Raw genomic sequence first — 13,181 nt, forward strand, 5'->3', positions numbered from 1 at the left:
GACTGCTCCCTACAGCAGCATGAAAAAACCCACACCCCTAATTCTTCAAGGGATAGATTGTATTAACGTTGTTTTGGCTGGAGACACCCATCAAGGACATTCAATCTCACATTCTACCATACATTCAGGGCATATAAGCAAAAGAGAAGGTAGCAAGACAGAAGGAATTAGAAGTCATGTAGACACAAAGAGAGAGCATCTTCCCCAAGGTAAGCTCCCTGTACCCTATTAGGCTGCCTTCTTGGTAAAGAGGCAAGTTTAACAGACAGACTACAAGGCTCAGGGGTCTAAAAACTTAGTCAATAAGCAGCAAAAGGGTAAGGGAAACGACACTCAGTTTGTTCTGGATTCCTCCTGGATCTTTTATGTGCTGTTTGATGAATTAAAGCTGTTCATGCATATATAATATAGAAGGCTTCACTGTATAAACACAGCACTTCACTCCCCTGAAGACTTAATAGGCCAAGTATAAAAAAAACCAAGGCATTACAGCAGTGCACTCATTTATGAGGAGCTGTTCTCTTCTTTGGCTTTTTCCATAAGCCAAAGCCTCTGTGTATGTCTAAAAATAAGTCTATGGCATAATATGTGCACATAGAGAAAGAAAGAAAGGAACATGGAAACAAGGCAACACTGGAAAACATGAACAGTGATCTCAGCAGTCCAGCTGAGTCACTGAAACTTTTTTCTTTGCTAGTATCACACCAAGGGAGTTTTACAGAAGGATGAGAAGAATGAGTTTTGCAGGCATTTTGTCTTCTCAAATCATGCAGCACATCACAAGAAAAAACACAATGATGCTTGTTAGAAGAATGAGTACGAGTAAGCAATAAAGACTGGCCATAATGGATGACAAGATGCCAGATTCAGCTTCCTGACAGCACATGGTATGTAGACTGGATACACTGGGAAAAAGATTTCCAAAGACAAGACAAGAAGCTTAAGTCTGACACACAGAGAAAGGTGCGAGGGATAAAATACAAAAAGGGCAGGGGAGAAATGTATTCAAAGAAATAGGCTAAAGAATTAATCTTTGCGGATGGGGGCAGGGGGGAGTATTTGTAAGGCTGTAACCATCTTTGGAATACAGTTATGACACAAACCAGAACTGAGAACCAGAGTAAGAGATTTACCTGTCCTGGAAGGAAGAGAAGGCTGCAAAGCAGCATAAGAAACACTGGCTAACATTAAACATATCTCTTCAGTTCATTCAGCTATTGAACCCAACTGTAAATCAGCCCCTGACCAAAGTTAGTCTACCAGCTGGCTAAACACATGCCAATCACAGCAGGCTGCCTGGTCTGTTTATTTCTCACCCATGCTTCTAATAAAGCAGGGGCAAAACACAGACAGAGGTTATCCAGTAATTCTTAAACCAAGTTTGCATCCACAGGACAGTAGACTGTATTTGACAACACCACAGGAGCTAAATTAAGTTAGTCTCTAGGTGACTGGACCCCATTTACTGGAGCAGATTGTTCAGAGGAGGAGCAGCTATGCTGCCACACATGACCGCCACAGAACAAGGCGCTGAGTGGGAGAAATGCTGCAGTGAAAAACCCAGAACTGAACAGCTTCTGTCTCATCCAACAACCATGTCATCGAGAGGCAGTGCATTCTCCAGGCACCCAGTGCTGCTGGCTGGCCAGTAAGAAGTGGAACTGAGGGAAGGAAATGTTTTGCTAGCATTAGTAAAGTTCAAGTATCTTGCTCTAAATGGCATCATAAATACTAAAGAGTGAGCTACTACATAGCACAGTGTCCTCAGCTACAGCCAGATATCCAAATCAGCTGGCCATATTTGTAAAAATTGTGTAAAAAATATTACACAAAGGCTGCCTCTCTTCACCATCCCCATTTTAGTATCTTCTAAGGAAGTAAATTTTAAGAAAAATCACAAGAACATCAACTGGAGAATATCTAGACCCAATTCCCCAAGACAGACAGACACAAGAATTGGTGTATCTGCACCCAACAGCACTGTACTGCTGTGCAGACCACCAAGTTTCCTAACATTTCAGAAATATTGACACCACCCATCAACCCTGCCTTGATGCTGATGGCCAGGATGTTCACTGACATTATTACAGCTCACACCTCTAAATGTCTCTCAGCCAGCAGACATGTTTTAAAGGGGTTACCTGATTGGTGTCATTAATTTCCTTGGCTATATCTATGGTGGCATACATACCACCAATCCTTCAGCTGCAGGTTATGCTGGTAGCGGATGCCAACTTTTGCTTGCTTCCATTCCACTTAAGCCTTCAACTCACAGGCAACATTTGGCCTGAAAGTCTCTTCACCAGTAACTTCCCAGCAGATAAGATTTTTTTTTTTCTAGAGACCTATCTACCAAACTCCCTTGTGATGCTTTATATATGCAGTCTGGGAGCATCTTTTTGAGTATTTCTATTTAACAACAACAACAACTTAAAATTAATATAGGTGTTCTTTGATGACAGCTTTATTTGGTTCCTCTGCAGATTGTTTTCTCAGCTCAGTACATAGGGAAACCGTGGAGAATGACAGAACAGCCAAGCTGACCTTAGAGAAGTTCAGCAAGGCCACTGAGAAAGACTGCTATAGTCTACATCAGAATATTCACTCTAAATCTGAGGGAACTTAAAAAAAAATGTTCTTCCTGCCTCACTCCTGACCGAGGTTGTTCAAATATAGCACCATTACAGACAGCAGATGCAGAAACAAAAACACACACACACGCTCTCAAAAATAAGTTCTTCAGATCATGTAGTTTAAAAAAAAAAAGAGAGAGAGACTCCATTGGAGACAGCTTGGTCTTAAGGAGGTATACATATTTTTAATATATTATCTAAACACACAGACATATACACACGTATGTTTATTTCACTTTTGTTTCACTTTTCCACTTTGTTATTTAAGAACACCTGAAAGTCATAACTTTGTTACAAATTTACCATGCTACAAACCCCCCCCCCAAAGTGTAATAACACTCCTTTTAATCACATCCCCAATTTCTAACAAGTTAAAGGGACAGTTAAAAAGATCCTACTAGCCTAGCACACCAGTAAGGTTTATGGAGGAAGACTCTCATCTTACCCCACTCTAAACTTCCCGTTTGTGCTGATTATGCATCTATGAATCTTATCTTCTGAGAAAGTCAGTGACACTGGAACAAATTAATCCTCTTTGGAGAATTTTCAACACTGGACTTTTCTTCCAAAGCTCCTTATAAACTCAAGCTACTATAGTTTCTACTACAACCTAAAAACACTTGAACTGTCACAGGAAGAACATCATATCAGTTAAAAAATGGCTTCAAGGAGAAAAATATTTTTGACAATGTTCCTTATGCTAGGAAATGTCTCAGGCATTGATCCCTTTTTACAGATTTTATTGAGCTTCATCATAGCAGAGGTCTGACAGAAGGAAAGGGAAAAAAAAAAAAAAAAATAATAAAAAAAAAAATCGGTAACCTAGGCAGGCTGTCCTCCTTTTCTTTTTTTAAAAGGCAGCTCCTGGAGAGCCAGAATCACTTCTTACAACCTCTGCTCAATAAATCTGCCTGCTTTGGATTACACATTCCAGAAATACGGAATGGTGCACTTCCAGCCATTTAGCAGCTATTGGCATTCATAAATTGACCTGAATGTAGTAGTATCTTTTAATTAACTTCTGTAAAATATCATTTTCATCTTTCCAGGTAAATCAATCCCTTTACCTGTCATTTAATCAATTCCCATTTAGAAAGTTTTTACATTTATCAGCATCATTCTGACATGCAGTTGCCACAACCTTCTGCAGTTACCTAGGTTGGTTTCCCAGTGACCTTACATATATATAGGTAGCACACCCCACCTTACTTCCACCTCACTACAAACAGGGTTTTTTTACCTAATTCCTGAGCCTTTGAATTATCTTTACAAAGCAATTTTCTTCACAATAAATGGAAAAAAAGCCTAATATAAGATTTCACCTCTACAAGGCTTTATCTACAGAGATAGCTAGCAAGGAGTTATTTCCCAGCATAATTATACCGTGTGGCCAGTTTGCAACATAGCCTTTTATTTCAGAACTTCTACATAAGAGCAAAATCTGTATAAAAATGCAGGTTTTGTTGTTAATGATGTAAAAAAGAACAAGATTAAAAAAACAAACAAACCAACAAACTTCCTTCAGTAACTCACATATTACTCTCCTTTATGATAAATCCTAGTAGCCTTCAATCCATGCAGCTATGCCAGAGGTACCCCAAGAGGCTAAATTAGATACATTTTACGCTTACTGAATTTTCCTCATTCATACCTTTGTTAAACCCATTTAAAGAAAGCTTATTTGTCACGATTTATTCTTTGAAAGCTTCCAAAGCTGCTTGCTGTTCACGATTCTATCATTTCTTCTGACAGAGTCTGTGGGTCACATTATCCCATCTGTTGCTTTCTTAATACACTAACTAGAAACTGCAAAGATCACTCCTTTCTATTTTTTATAACTCTGCCATGTTTGCTTTTTCTAGTCCTCTGAAACACTCCCACCTCTTCTGGAGATTAAGCAGCACTACAGGTGTTTCTATGTCTAATGTCAATGATTCAAGACTCTTCAGAAATAATTGTCAGCATTTTGTTCTTAGTTAAGTATACACAACATCCTGGTTATGCTCTCTCTCCTATCGATACATTTATGGAGACATTCCATTCTTCCAAGCATGTTGTCTGCTCACATCAGCTCTTAACTGCCTTTACTACATTCTCCCTTACTCCTGAATAGACTATTTGTTTTTTTTCTTCATTTTTCCTCAAAAGATATTTCAAATTTATTGATATAATCTCATTTACTGTTGGACCTGCTTGCCACCTAGTGTTCTCCATCCCAAATGATTTCAGGAATCCTTATGTGCTCACTTCAATAGCAATTTCTTCCTCTTTTCCTCATTCTCTCCCAGACTTAACAGCAGCTTCTCATTTGATTGTACCTTACCCCCATGGCCAATCATTGAGGAGGAGATGGGCCCAATATCAGAACCATTCCCAAAGGATTCAGTGAGTTACACTGAAGTTATGCTTTTTTCTATGAAACTTAAACACCTTTAGATTGCATTTAGCTCTTACCTGGCTGGATCTGGATAGATCGGATGTTCCCGGGACCCTGCTCCATCATAGCGAGATAATGAAATGAGGGAAGACTCCAGCAACCTCCTAGAAAGGAAAAACAAAGGATGAAGTAAAAGACCATTCAGGAACACCCCCCCTATTTATGCCCTACTTTCTGAAACCTCTTAAGACTCTTTCTATCATCAGTGCAAAGAATTCTGCAACATACTGAACCACTCACAGATGGCATAAATGTTTTCACCACATAGCTATTCAAAGTGTAATATTCTTACTGCACAGGAGAAAGAACACCTTGAGTAAGAAAGAAGAGTGGTCCCAAGCCCACTTCCAAGTTTCAACAGAAAGATGCAGATGATACTTCTCCTTTGGGGACAAGCCATCCCAATCTGTCAGGTCCATAAACACTAACAGTGCATTTGCCATCTGTCAAATGCTTAACTACACAAAGGTGGCTACACAGGGAATGGGCCAAGGAGCATGGGACAAAAAACACACCTCAGCATGTGGACTTTAGTTTATTCGCAGTAAGAGAGTCAATCTTAGTCTTAAGGCTCTGAAAGAGAGATTTTCAGCTACAAAAAAAAAAGTTTGCTTCCTGTATATCTTAATCAACCACAGGGAGAGATACTAAATATTCACTCAAGAAGTAAATGTATGCAAATGCAGCCAGACAGCTTGAGTATGCGAAAAGCGAATCTGAGTCATGAAGGCAGCAGAATCAAAAGTATATAGCAGGAATATGTCCTCCACCCTGGCTTCTACATGTACCTCTATCTAGCTTCTTGTCATAAAGCAGAGGATGGCAAGACTTGTTTCAAGACTCACTGATTCAAGCCTATTGCAGCCACTAGATTAACACAAGAGAGATGATTTGGGGCGGGTATGGAAAGTGGAAAAAATCAACTGCCAAAGTTTGTAAGGCTGCTGAGTTCCCTTTCAAGTCCTTTTACCTCGAGACTCCTGCTAAATTTTGTTTTCCAGTCTTTGTAACTTAATGAAAACTGTTGTGGTTTGAAAGTCAAAGAGGTCCAACACCACGTGTTCTATTCATCCACACACATAACTGGTGAGAAAGATTTGAACCTATCAGTCTTAGCCCCATAATTCCAGCTAGCATTTGCAATGCAGAACAGCAAGCATCAACACAGGAAGCAGGAAGGACCAGATATAATCCATGTCCAACTTCCCATTTCTAGCCAGATAAAGACAGTAGAAATGCAAATGAGACATGCTTTTTTCCAGCAGCAGCCCCCCATCAGGATCTCAGGACAATTTTTCACTGTTTTCCAGCAAGTTAAAAAAAAAAAAAAAAAAAATTTAAAAAAACTTTAAAAATTACTTCAATTTTACATTGTAAACCCAGAATACAGAAAACAGCAAGAGATCACTCCAGTTACTTGGAAAGGGATGCGTTACCTCCAGAGACTCAGTACTTGCTGCAAAGCACTGGGACTCTACAGAAGGCAAGAAATCCTGTCCTCTCTGGCACTAAGTTGCTTGGCAACCATTTGTCTTATTCAAGAACAGTTATTAAATCTCTTAAACTTTGAGATGAATTAATTCCCCAGGTTACTGAGTCAAAAGCTCTAACCTTCAACACTTCTAGATATTAGGAATCCCTTGGCTCCCCAAAAAGTTATCATACTTCAATCCCGCCTTACCAAACCGTATCTCCTGCTCCAATATATAAGTCAATATATGCAAAAGCAGCTAATCCAGAACAAACAGTGCAACAGCTTTATGAGTTATCCCTGAAGTCCTATACCTACGAGGTATACCTAGCACCTGCATCATATATAAACTTTTTTTTCCTTCTGGGGGGAAAGGTAGACAGATTAAAATAAGCAGAAGGGCTATTCTACCTATTCAGTCAGCTGGCCCCTTTCTAAACCACTGGCTCAGAGTTCAGAGACCAGGTTAATGCCACTGCAAAATCAACATGCTTTTTAGAACTCTGCTCTTCAGAGCTGCTTATGCAGAGCACCCCAAAAACAGCAGTTTGCAAGCAGCCTGGATGTGCTGAGGCTGCCACCATACTGGACTATCCTGCCTAATCACTGGACTTAAAGCAGGGAGAAAGAGCTCCCACAGCACACAGATCCTGGCAGGGCCACAACCGTAGAAACAGCAGCTGCCTCATTACAGATGTGAGCAACCTACGCACAATACAAGTGGCTTGTTTGATGCCATTTCCCTGCAGTGCTTATGGCGTCCTGATAACGTGCACACACAAATAATCATCAAACTCATCATCCCTGCCAAAAGTCTCGGTGCCTATACACTATATATACTACCCTCTTTCCCAGCCTTTCAGGGTCTGTCCATTAAATGACACAGCAAAATCAGAGCTACAAGGGAAGGTGACCAGTACATGCTGCATGGCCCAGCAATCTGTTAGAGAGGAGTCTCCAGCTATTCTCTAGCCATATTTCTCTTCTCACCCCTGGAAAGGCTGGCAATTGCCTGAGAAAAGCATTGACTTAAAGGGACAACCTTCAGAGAGCAGCCCGAAGCTGTGCTGAAGGAAATCAAAAGGTATACCAAGCAGAGGACACCAGAACGGCACGGAAGCAGGATCAGGGCATGCATCGTAGTAACTTGGTGTGGGTCTGCCAGGAGTCCCTCTGCTTGACTTGGGAACAGCACTTTGGGGAATCTACAGTTCTCACCTCTATACCCCACCTGATCCTTGAAGTAAATACTTGAAGAGCCTTGCTCTACCAGGTACCTGGCACCTCAGGTGAGAATTGGTATGTGTTACTTCAGTAAAACACAAACCAACAGTTGCCTGAGCCACAGGATGGCCAGGTATCCACATAAACAGACTTCCTATAGGCCTTGTCATTTTTTACCTGAACAGCCTGCAACTCCAACCCATGAAGCAAGAGCAGCTGCTGCTGCTTTAGGGGCACCTCCTTCACCAGAAGGGCTCCCTAGGAAGACCAGTAGTTACGGGGTTGTGGGGAGCAGGATGACAAACGCGCTCTGTTAAACACACTCCCCAGGACCTTCTCTGAGGCTGCGCTGTCCAAGTTGAACGGTCTCAACCAAGATGGGCTTTCCAGCAGAGCTTTCCAAGCCTGCCAAGACCAAACTCAGCTCCTGCACTATCTCACACCGAGGCACACAAGCCACATACTAGGGCCACATTCAGATCAGGTGGACAAAGATAATTCAGTTAACAGTAACTGCTAAAAGCTATAGCTGATTTTAAGCCAATTGGCATTTCTTAACTGTCCTAACAACTGTGCCCTCCCAGATCACAGAGCAATGAACAGGTGGATATAAATACATACAGGAGGCAAAAAACCAAACCAAGGCAACGTGCAATCTCATGAGATCCCTATGGACCATTTCCATGCCTAACGCTCCAGAGAATAACAATATCTGTACTGAAACCAGAGTACTAAACACAAATAAAATCTATTATTTAACTCATTCTAGACTGAGCCCTTGAGGCCCAAGTTATAGATCCAAATGCATTTGACACTTACAAATATGTTCAATAACAGATACACTGCTATAATCGTCAATAAAATGTCCCATATGTGACACTGGTAGCGTAACCTACTGTCCCCCAGGAAGGTGCAGATAAACATTTTTAAAGTAAGTCATGTTGCACTCTATCAAGTCTTAGGTGCCCCATTCATAGCTTTTGCCACCTGAAGTCCCAAAAGAGACACAGACTATTTGTTTTCAGTAAGACCGAAGTGTAAGGTAGCCTAATATCCTACCATCATAAATGCTAAGGTTGGGAGCAACTCTGTTAAGGAGGATAAACATAATCCATGGATGAATAGAAGCAGCTCTGTTACAGGGAACTGCTAGCAACTAAACATCTCAGTTTCCAACAGTGAAGCAGGCAAAGAGAGAACAGAAATGCTTATTGCTTGCATCTCCTTTTGAAACATTTCAGTAGGACTTGCTTGACTCCTGAATCCTTTCTAGGGCTTACAGCACCCTCTTCTTCTCCCACACCCCCCGTTTTTGCTACCCAGATATATAACAGGCTAACACTAGGCTCTGTGGAAGCAATTGCTCCACTACCTCTGTCTAGACAATATGAAATTGTCACAAATGACATCTAAAGTACAATTAAAAGAGAAACTGCAATTTCCACTCTCCTCCCCCGCTCACCAGGGAAAAAAAAATTAAAAAAAATTAAAAAAAAAAATCACACATTATCATCCTCCAGGTTGTCAGTCAATGCCGCAATAATGAAGATTAACTCTGCTCACCCTGAGACATGCTTCTGGCCCAGCTTGCTAAAATAGGAGGAGGGGGATTGTAGTTTTTTGTTGGTTTATTTTTTTTATTAAAACTACTACAAGAAGATATAAATTGCTGCTGTTCACCAGCACTAAGATCTCAGCAGACTCCTTTTGTTTCAGACATCAGTAGCTATGGAACTGCCGCTCTAACACTCTCTCTTTTACCTCGGGTCTGCAGACAGCAGCAATCACTAGCAAGGGGGGGAAAGAAACAAGGTCCAAGTTACAGGACACCTTTAGACAAGGGACAGAAAAAGAGAGTGCACGCACACAAGACACTACAAGCAGAAAAGGGAAATTTCTGACGGACGAAGCAGCCGAATGCCAGAAGGCACAGCTCAAGGGGAAAAAAAAGTCATAAAGCAAACTCCTCACAGCACATCAGCCATTGGACTATACCCACATTCTCCCCACGGGGGCGAGGATCACCACCAAAGCCTCTTGGGACAGAGTGATTCATCTTGACAGGCTTTGAGAAGATACTTAAATGCAGCAAATTTAACTTCTCAGTAACAGTTTCTAAGGATATGCAATTCCTACGCCACATCCTAGATTTGCTGTCACAGCACGCGCATTCCTGAGTAGCACTACCCCAAGGGACACTGAGGGAAGGGCTTTCCTCCCCATCCAAAAGAGAGGTGCTAACAGCACTGAAGCTTAGTTTCCTTAAAAATCAAAAGGGTGTTCAGTCAGCTACCATCCTCCTAAGCTGCTGCTGCACACCAACAACCAGAGCAAACTAGTAAAATGAAGGACTATAAGGAGAGCAAGCACACCTTCCCCTCCCACAGTCCCAGCTTTCAGCTATGAAGAGAGCTTAAGACAGAGCAATTCATAGTTATCCTTCGAAGCAGAAAGTATATTGCCAACTCTCGCAGCTCCTGTGAGTTTCCTCCTCTGGTTTTGTGTCTTCCCTGGAAAGGCTTTTATATTCCCTACTGCCCATTTGGAGGTGAAATTACCACACTACTTCATACTGCATCCCTTTTTTAGCCCTCCAATTTACAGCCAGCAGTCCTCCTGAGTGCTCATCCCTATGGATGTGCTCCTATGATTCCTCATGTGAATGTAAAGAATAGCAACAGTGTAAAACTAGATTCACTTCAGTCATCTTCCTCTTAGGGCAAGGCAATGTTTAACCCAAAGACAACAAGAAAGCTGAAGCATGAAGACAGCTGAATGTTCTCCAGCTGCCCAGTAACTCTGCTACCCTCTCTTGAGGGTAGGATTTGAATCCTAAGCTCAATTATTAACTGTTAACAAGCCCAGTTAAGTCTTGGGGATCAATTATAGCCTCGACAGAACACTAGAAAACTATTGTAAACAAAAGCCTCAACCAACCCAATCCACTGGCTTGGGTCTTTTTCCCTTCCCTTTTCTCCGAAGAATAGGGAAAAATTATTTCAGGCATCTCTGTATTGTGTTGCCTACTTTCACAGAGCAAAATGAAATCACATAAGCAGAAACCATCAAGTGTTTTGTTCCATAGCTTCATTTTCCATGAAAGTTTTGTAGTTCTTGTCAAACAGAAAAACACTATTGCTATCACCACTTTCATATTCAAGCTTAAAATAAAAAAGCAATCAGTATGCAGTTCTAAAGACTGCCTGAAAAGATGATTTCTAAAATTACGTCCCTAACATAATCTGCTCTGATACCTCTAAGCTAACATTTCTAGACCATTTCAGCTTTCACATGATTATGGTTAGACATATTTAGCCTGGCATCAAGATTGAATTAAGACAGGTCAGAAGCAGATGATTAGAAGAGAATGAAGAAACAAAATGTCAAACTTTTCTTAAGACAGTTGTAACCATCTACAAGAGATAAATACCCTGAGAATTTCACTACTGATGAAAACCTCAATGCTCACTTTTGCAGTTCTCTGTTAGCTCCTCCGTCCCCTTGGTCACATCCTTGCTGTACAACTCATCCTCACTGATTAACGAGAGCTGGTGGCTCCCTTTCTTATGAGTGAGTATCCAAGCCCTGCTAGGCATTCTTTTCATCACTTTTTTTTTTTAAGTTATTCCACATAATGAATGCCCCTTGCAAGACAATTTTCTTTCTTTACGGAAAACGACAGCAGAGATGCAATATGTGATCACACATTCCAAACACAGCCTTTGTAGAACACTTTGGCCTGTTTGTAAGAAAGACCTTGTGCTAACTCTGAAGGGCAACCAGAAACAGAGAAGACATCCTTCCTAGCTGGAGGTGTGGAGCTGTCAGAGAAGCAGGTTTGATATAGGACAGAAGTTATCACAAAAAAACATTTGTCCCCCTTCACTGATTCTGAGAAGAATCCTGTAGAAAACAAGCTGTAAGAATTTCTCAGTCAGAACACATCAGGTCTTCAGCCAGGATGGCAAGGAGTACATCTGGGAAGGAGTGCAGGGAAAAGGAGCACAATTACATGAAACAAAGAACTGTAGGTAAGAGTTCGAACAGCAGAAACAAGCATTGGGATTTGAGTTCTCCTAATCACAAGGCAGGGAACAGAGTTTCAAGAAAAACATGGTTAACCCTTTAAAGTTTACCTGCTTCAGCTTAACTAGAAAGTAATACCACATGATGAATTGTGCTATTACAGCACTTCTGCTCTTGGACTAGGAACTTCCAATTTCCATTTACCACCTGATGCCGCAGGAGCGACACAGTACTTTTGGAGCTCATCATAGGGAAGGTCAGTGGTTCTGAGAAAGATGACAGATTTTTTAAGTGCACCCAGGGTTGCACTGTTAATCTATTACTTCACCTGCTGACAGAGGCCATGCATCAGAACAAAAGATGAGCAAGCGTTATGCAGAGATCCTCATCATACAGCACCCAGGGAATGATTAATGTGTTATTTCAACAGGCAAGAGGAAGCACACATCCATGATAGACATTAAAAGGCTCAAGAGCAGCTATGGCAGCATTTATTAGTTTGGCACTAACTCCAACACGCAAAGAACGATGAAAGATCTTGCACTTTCATTTTGCAGGGGCAAAACCTGAGGGGCAGGGAGTGCAGAAGAAATTTAAATCAGCTCAAGCTACTGCATGTGCTGTTTTGCTCTACAGTGGCAGTTTTCTACCAGTGCTCAGAATGGGGCAGGCACGTCAGCCAAGCTAAAGACAGACATTGTATTCCCCCACCCTTAACAACATGCTATTATATCAGAAATTCAGCTAGAGGGAATCAGTTCCTAGTCATCATGGTTATGATAACAGGCTTGAAAGCATGGCCAGAACATAGCCAACACACTAAACTCCCTCAGCCTGCAGACAACTCTACTCTTCTGAGAGCTCTTCTACCTACCTTCGTTTGTATAATGTCTGCTTCAAATTCTCCTTGTTCTGGGAGTTCCCAACACCACAGATTGTGTGGACAGCAGAAATCTGCTTACCCACGCACGCAGATCTGCGTCAGCTTCTGGGATAATTACATAGGGCTCCTGCTTCTCCATAGGGAATTGAAGAGGAGGTGTCTTTCCTGAGGGGGCAGAAGCCATACCGTTATCTCCATAGGCTTCTAAGGCTATGAAAACAGAGGTCCCACCACACATCAATCACTTCCTTTAAAATGCTCTTGTTCAGGCTGGAGTAATGAAGAAAGTCAGGTCAACAGATGACTGGCAGGGCAGTTCAGCCACTTACCCCAGCCCTCCCACTTCAGGAAGATAGGGGAAGGATTCGATACTAATGCATTTCAAGCAGAAAAATGAGTCAGTTTCCTGGCAGATAATGAACCCTGTTTATTCACAGCCTTCAGTTCCAGCAGGTGCTTTCTCAAGAAGAGCAAGAGAGGGGGTCAGTTACATCATCATACAAACAG

At 41.6% G+C, this 13,181-nt stretch overlaps 1 protein-coding gene across 7 annotated transcripts in view; it reads right to left on the reverse strand.

The window, feature by feature from the left end:
* The window catches only part of AMBRA1 (autophagy and beclin 1 regulator 1), a 135,036-nt gene that overhangs the window by 96,555 nt on the left and 25,300 nt on the right, over nucleotides 1-13,181 (reverse strand). For all 7 annotated transcript variants that reach the window (XM_049825698.1, XM_049825693.1, XM_049825691.1 and 4 more), the window contains one exon: nucleotides 5,088-5,174. In XM_049825698.1, the coding sequence (XP_049681655.1) occupies nucleotides 5,088-5,174 (87 nt within the window). The remainder of the gene's footprint in view (nucleotides 1-5,087; nucleotides 5,175-13,181) is intronic.

Source organism: Accipiter gentilis, chromosome 22 (genome assembly GCF_929443795.1).
Source record: "Accipiter gentilis chromosome 22, bAccGen1.1, whole genome shotgun sequence".
NCBI classification, from domain to species: domain Eukaryota; kingdom Metazoa; phylum Chordata; class Aves; order Accipitriformes; family Accipitridae; genus Astur; species Astur gentilis.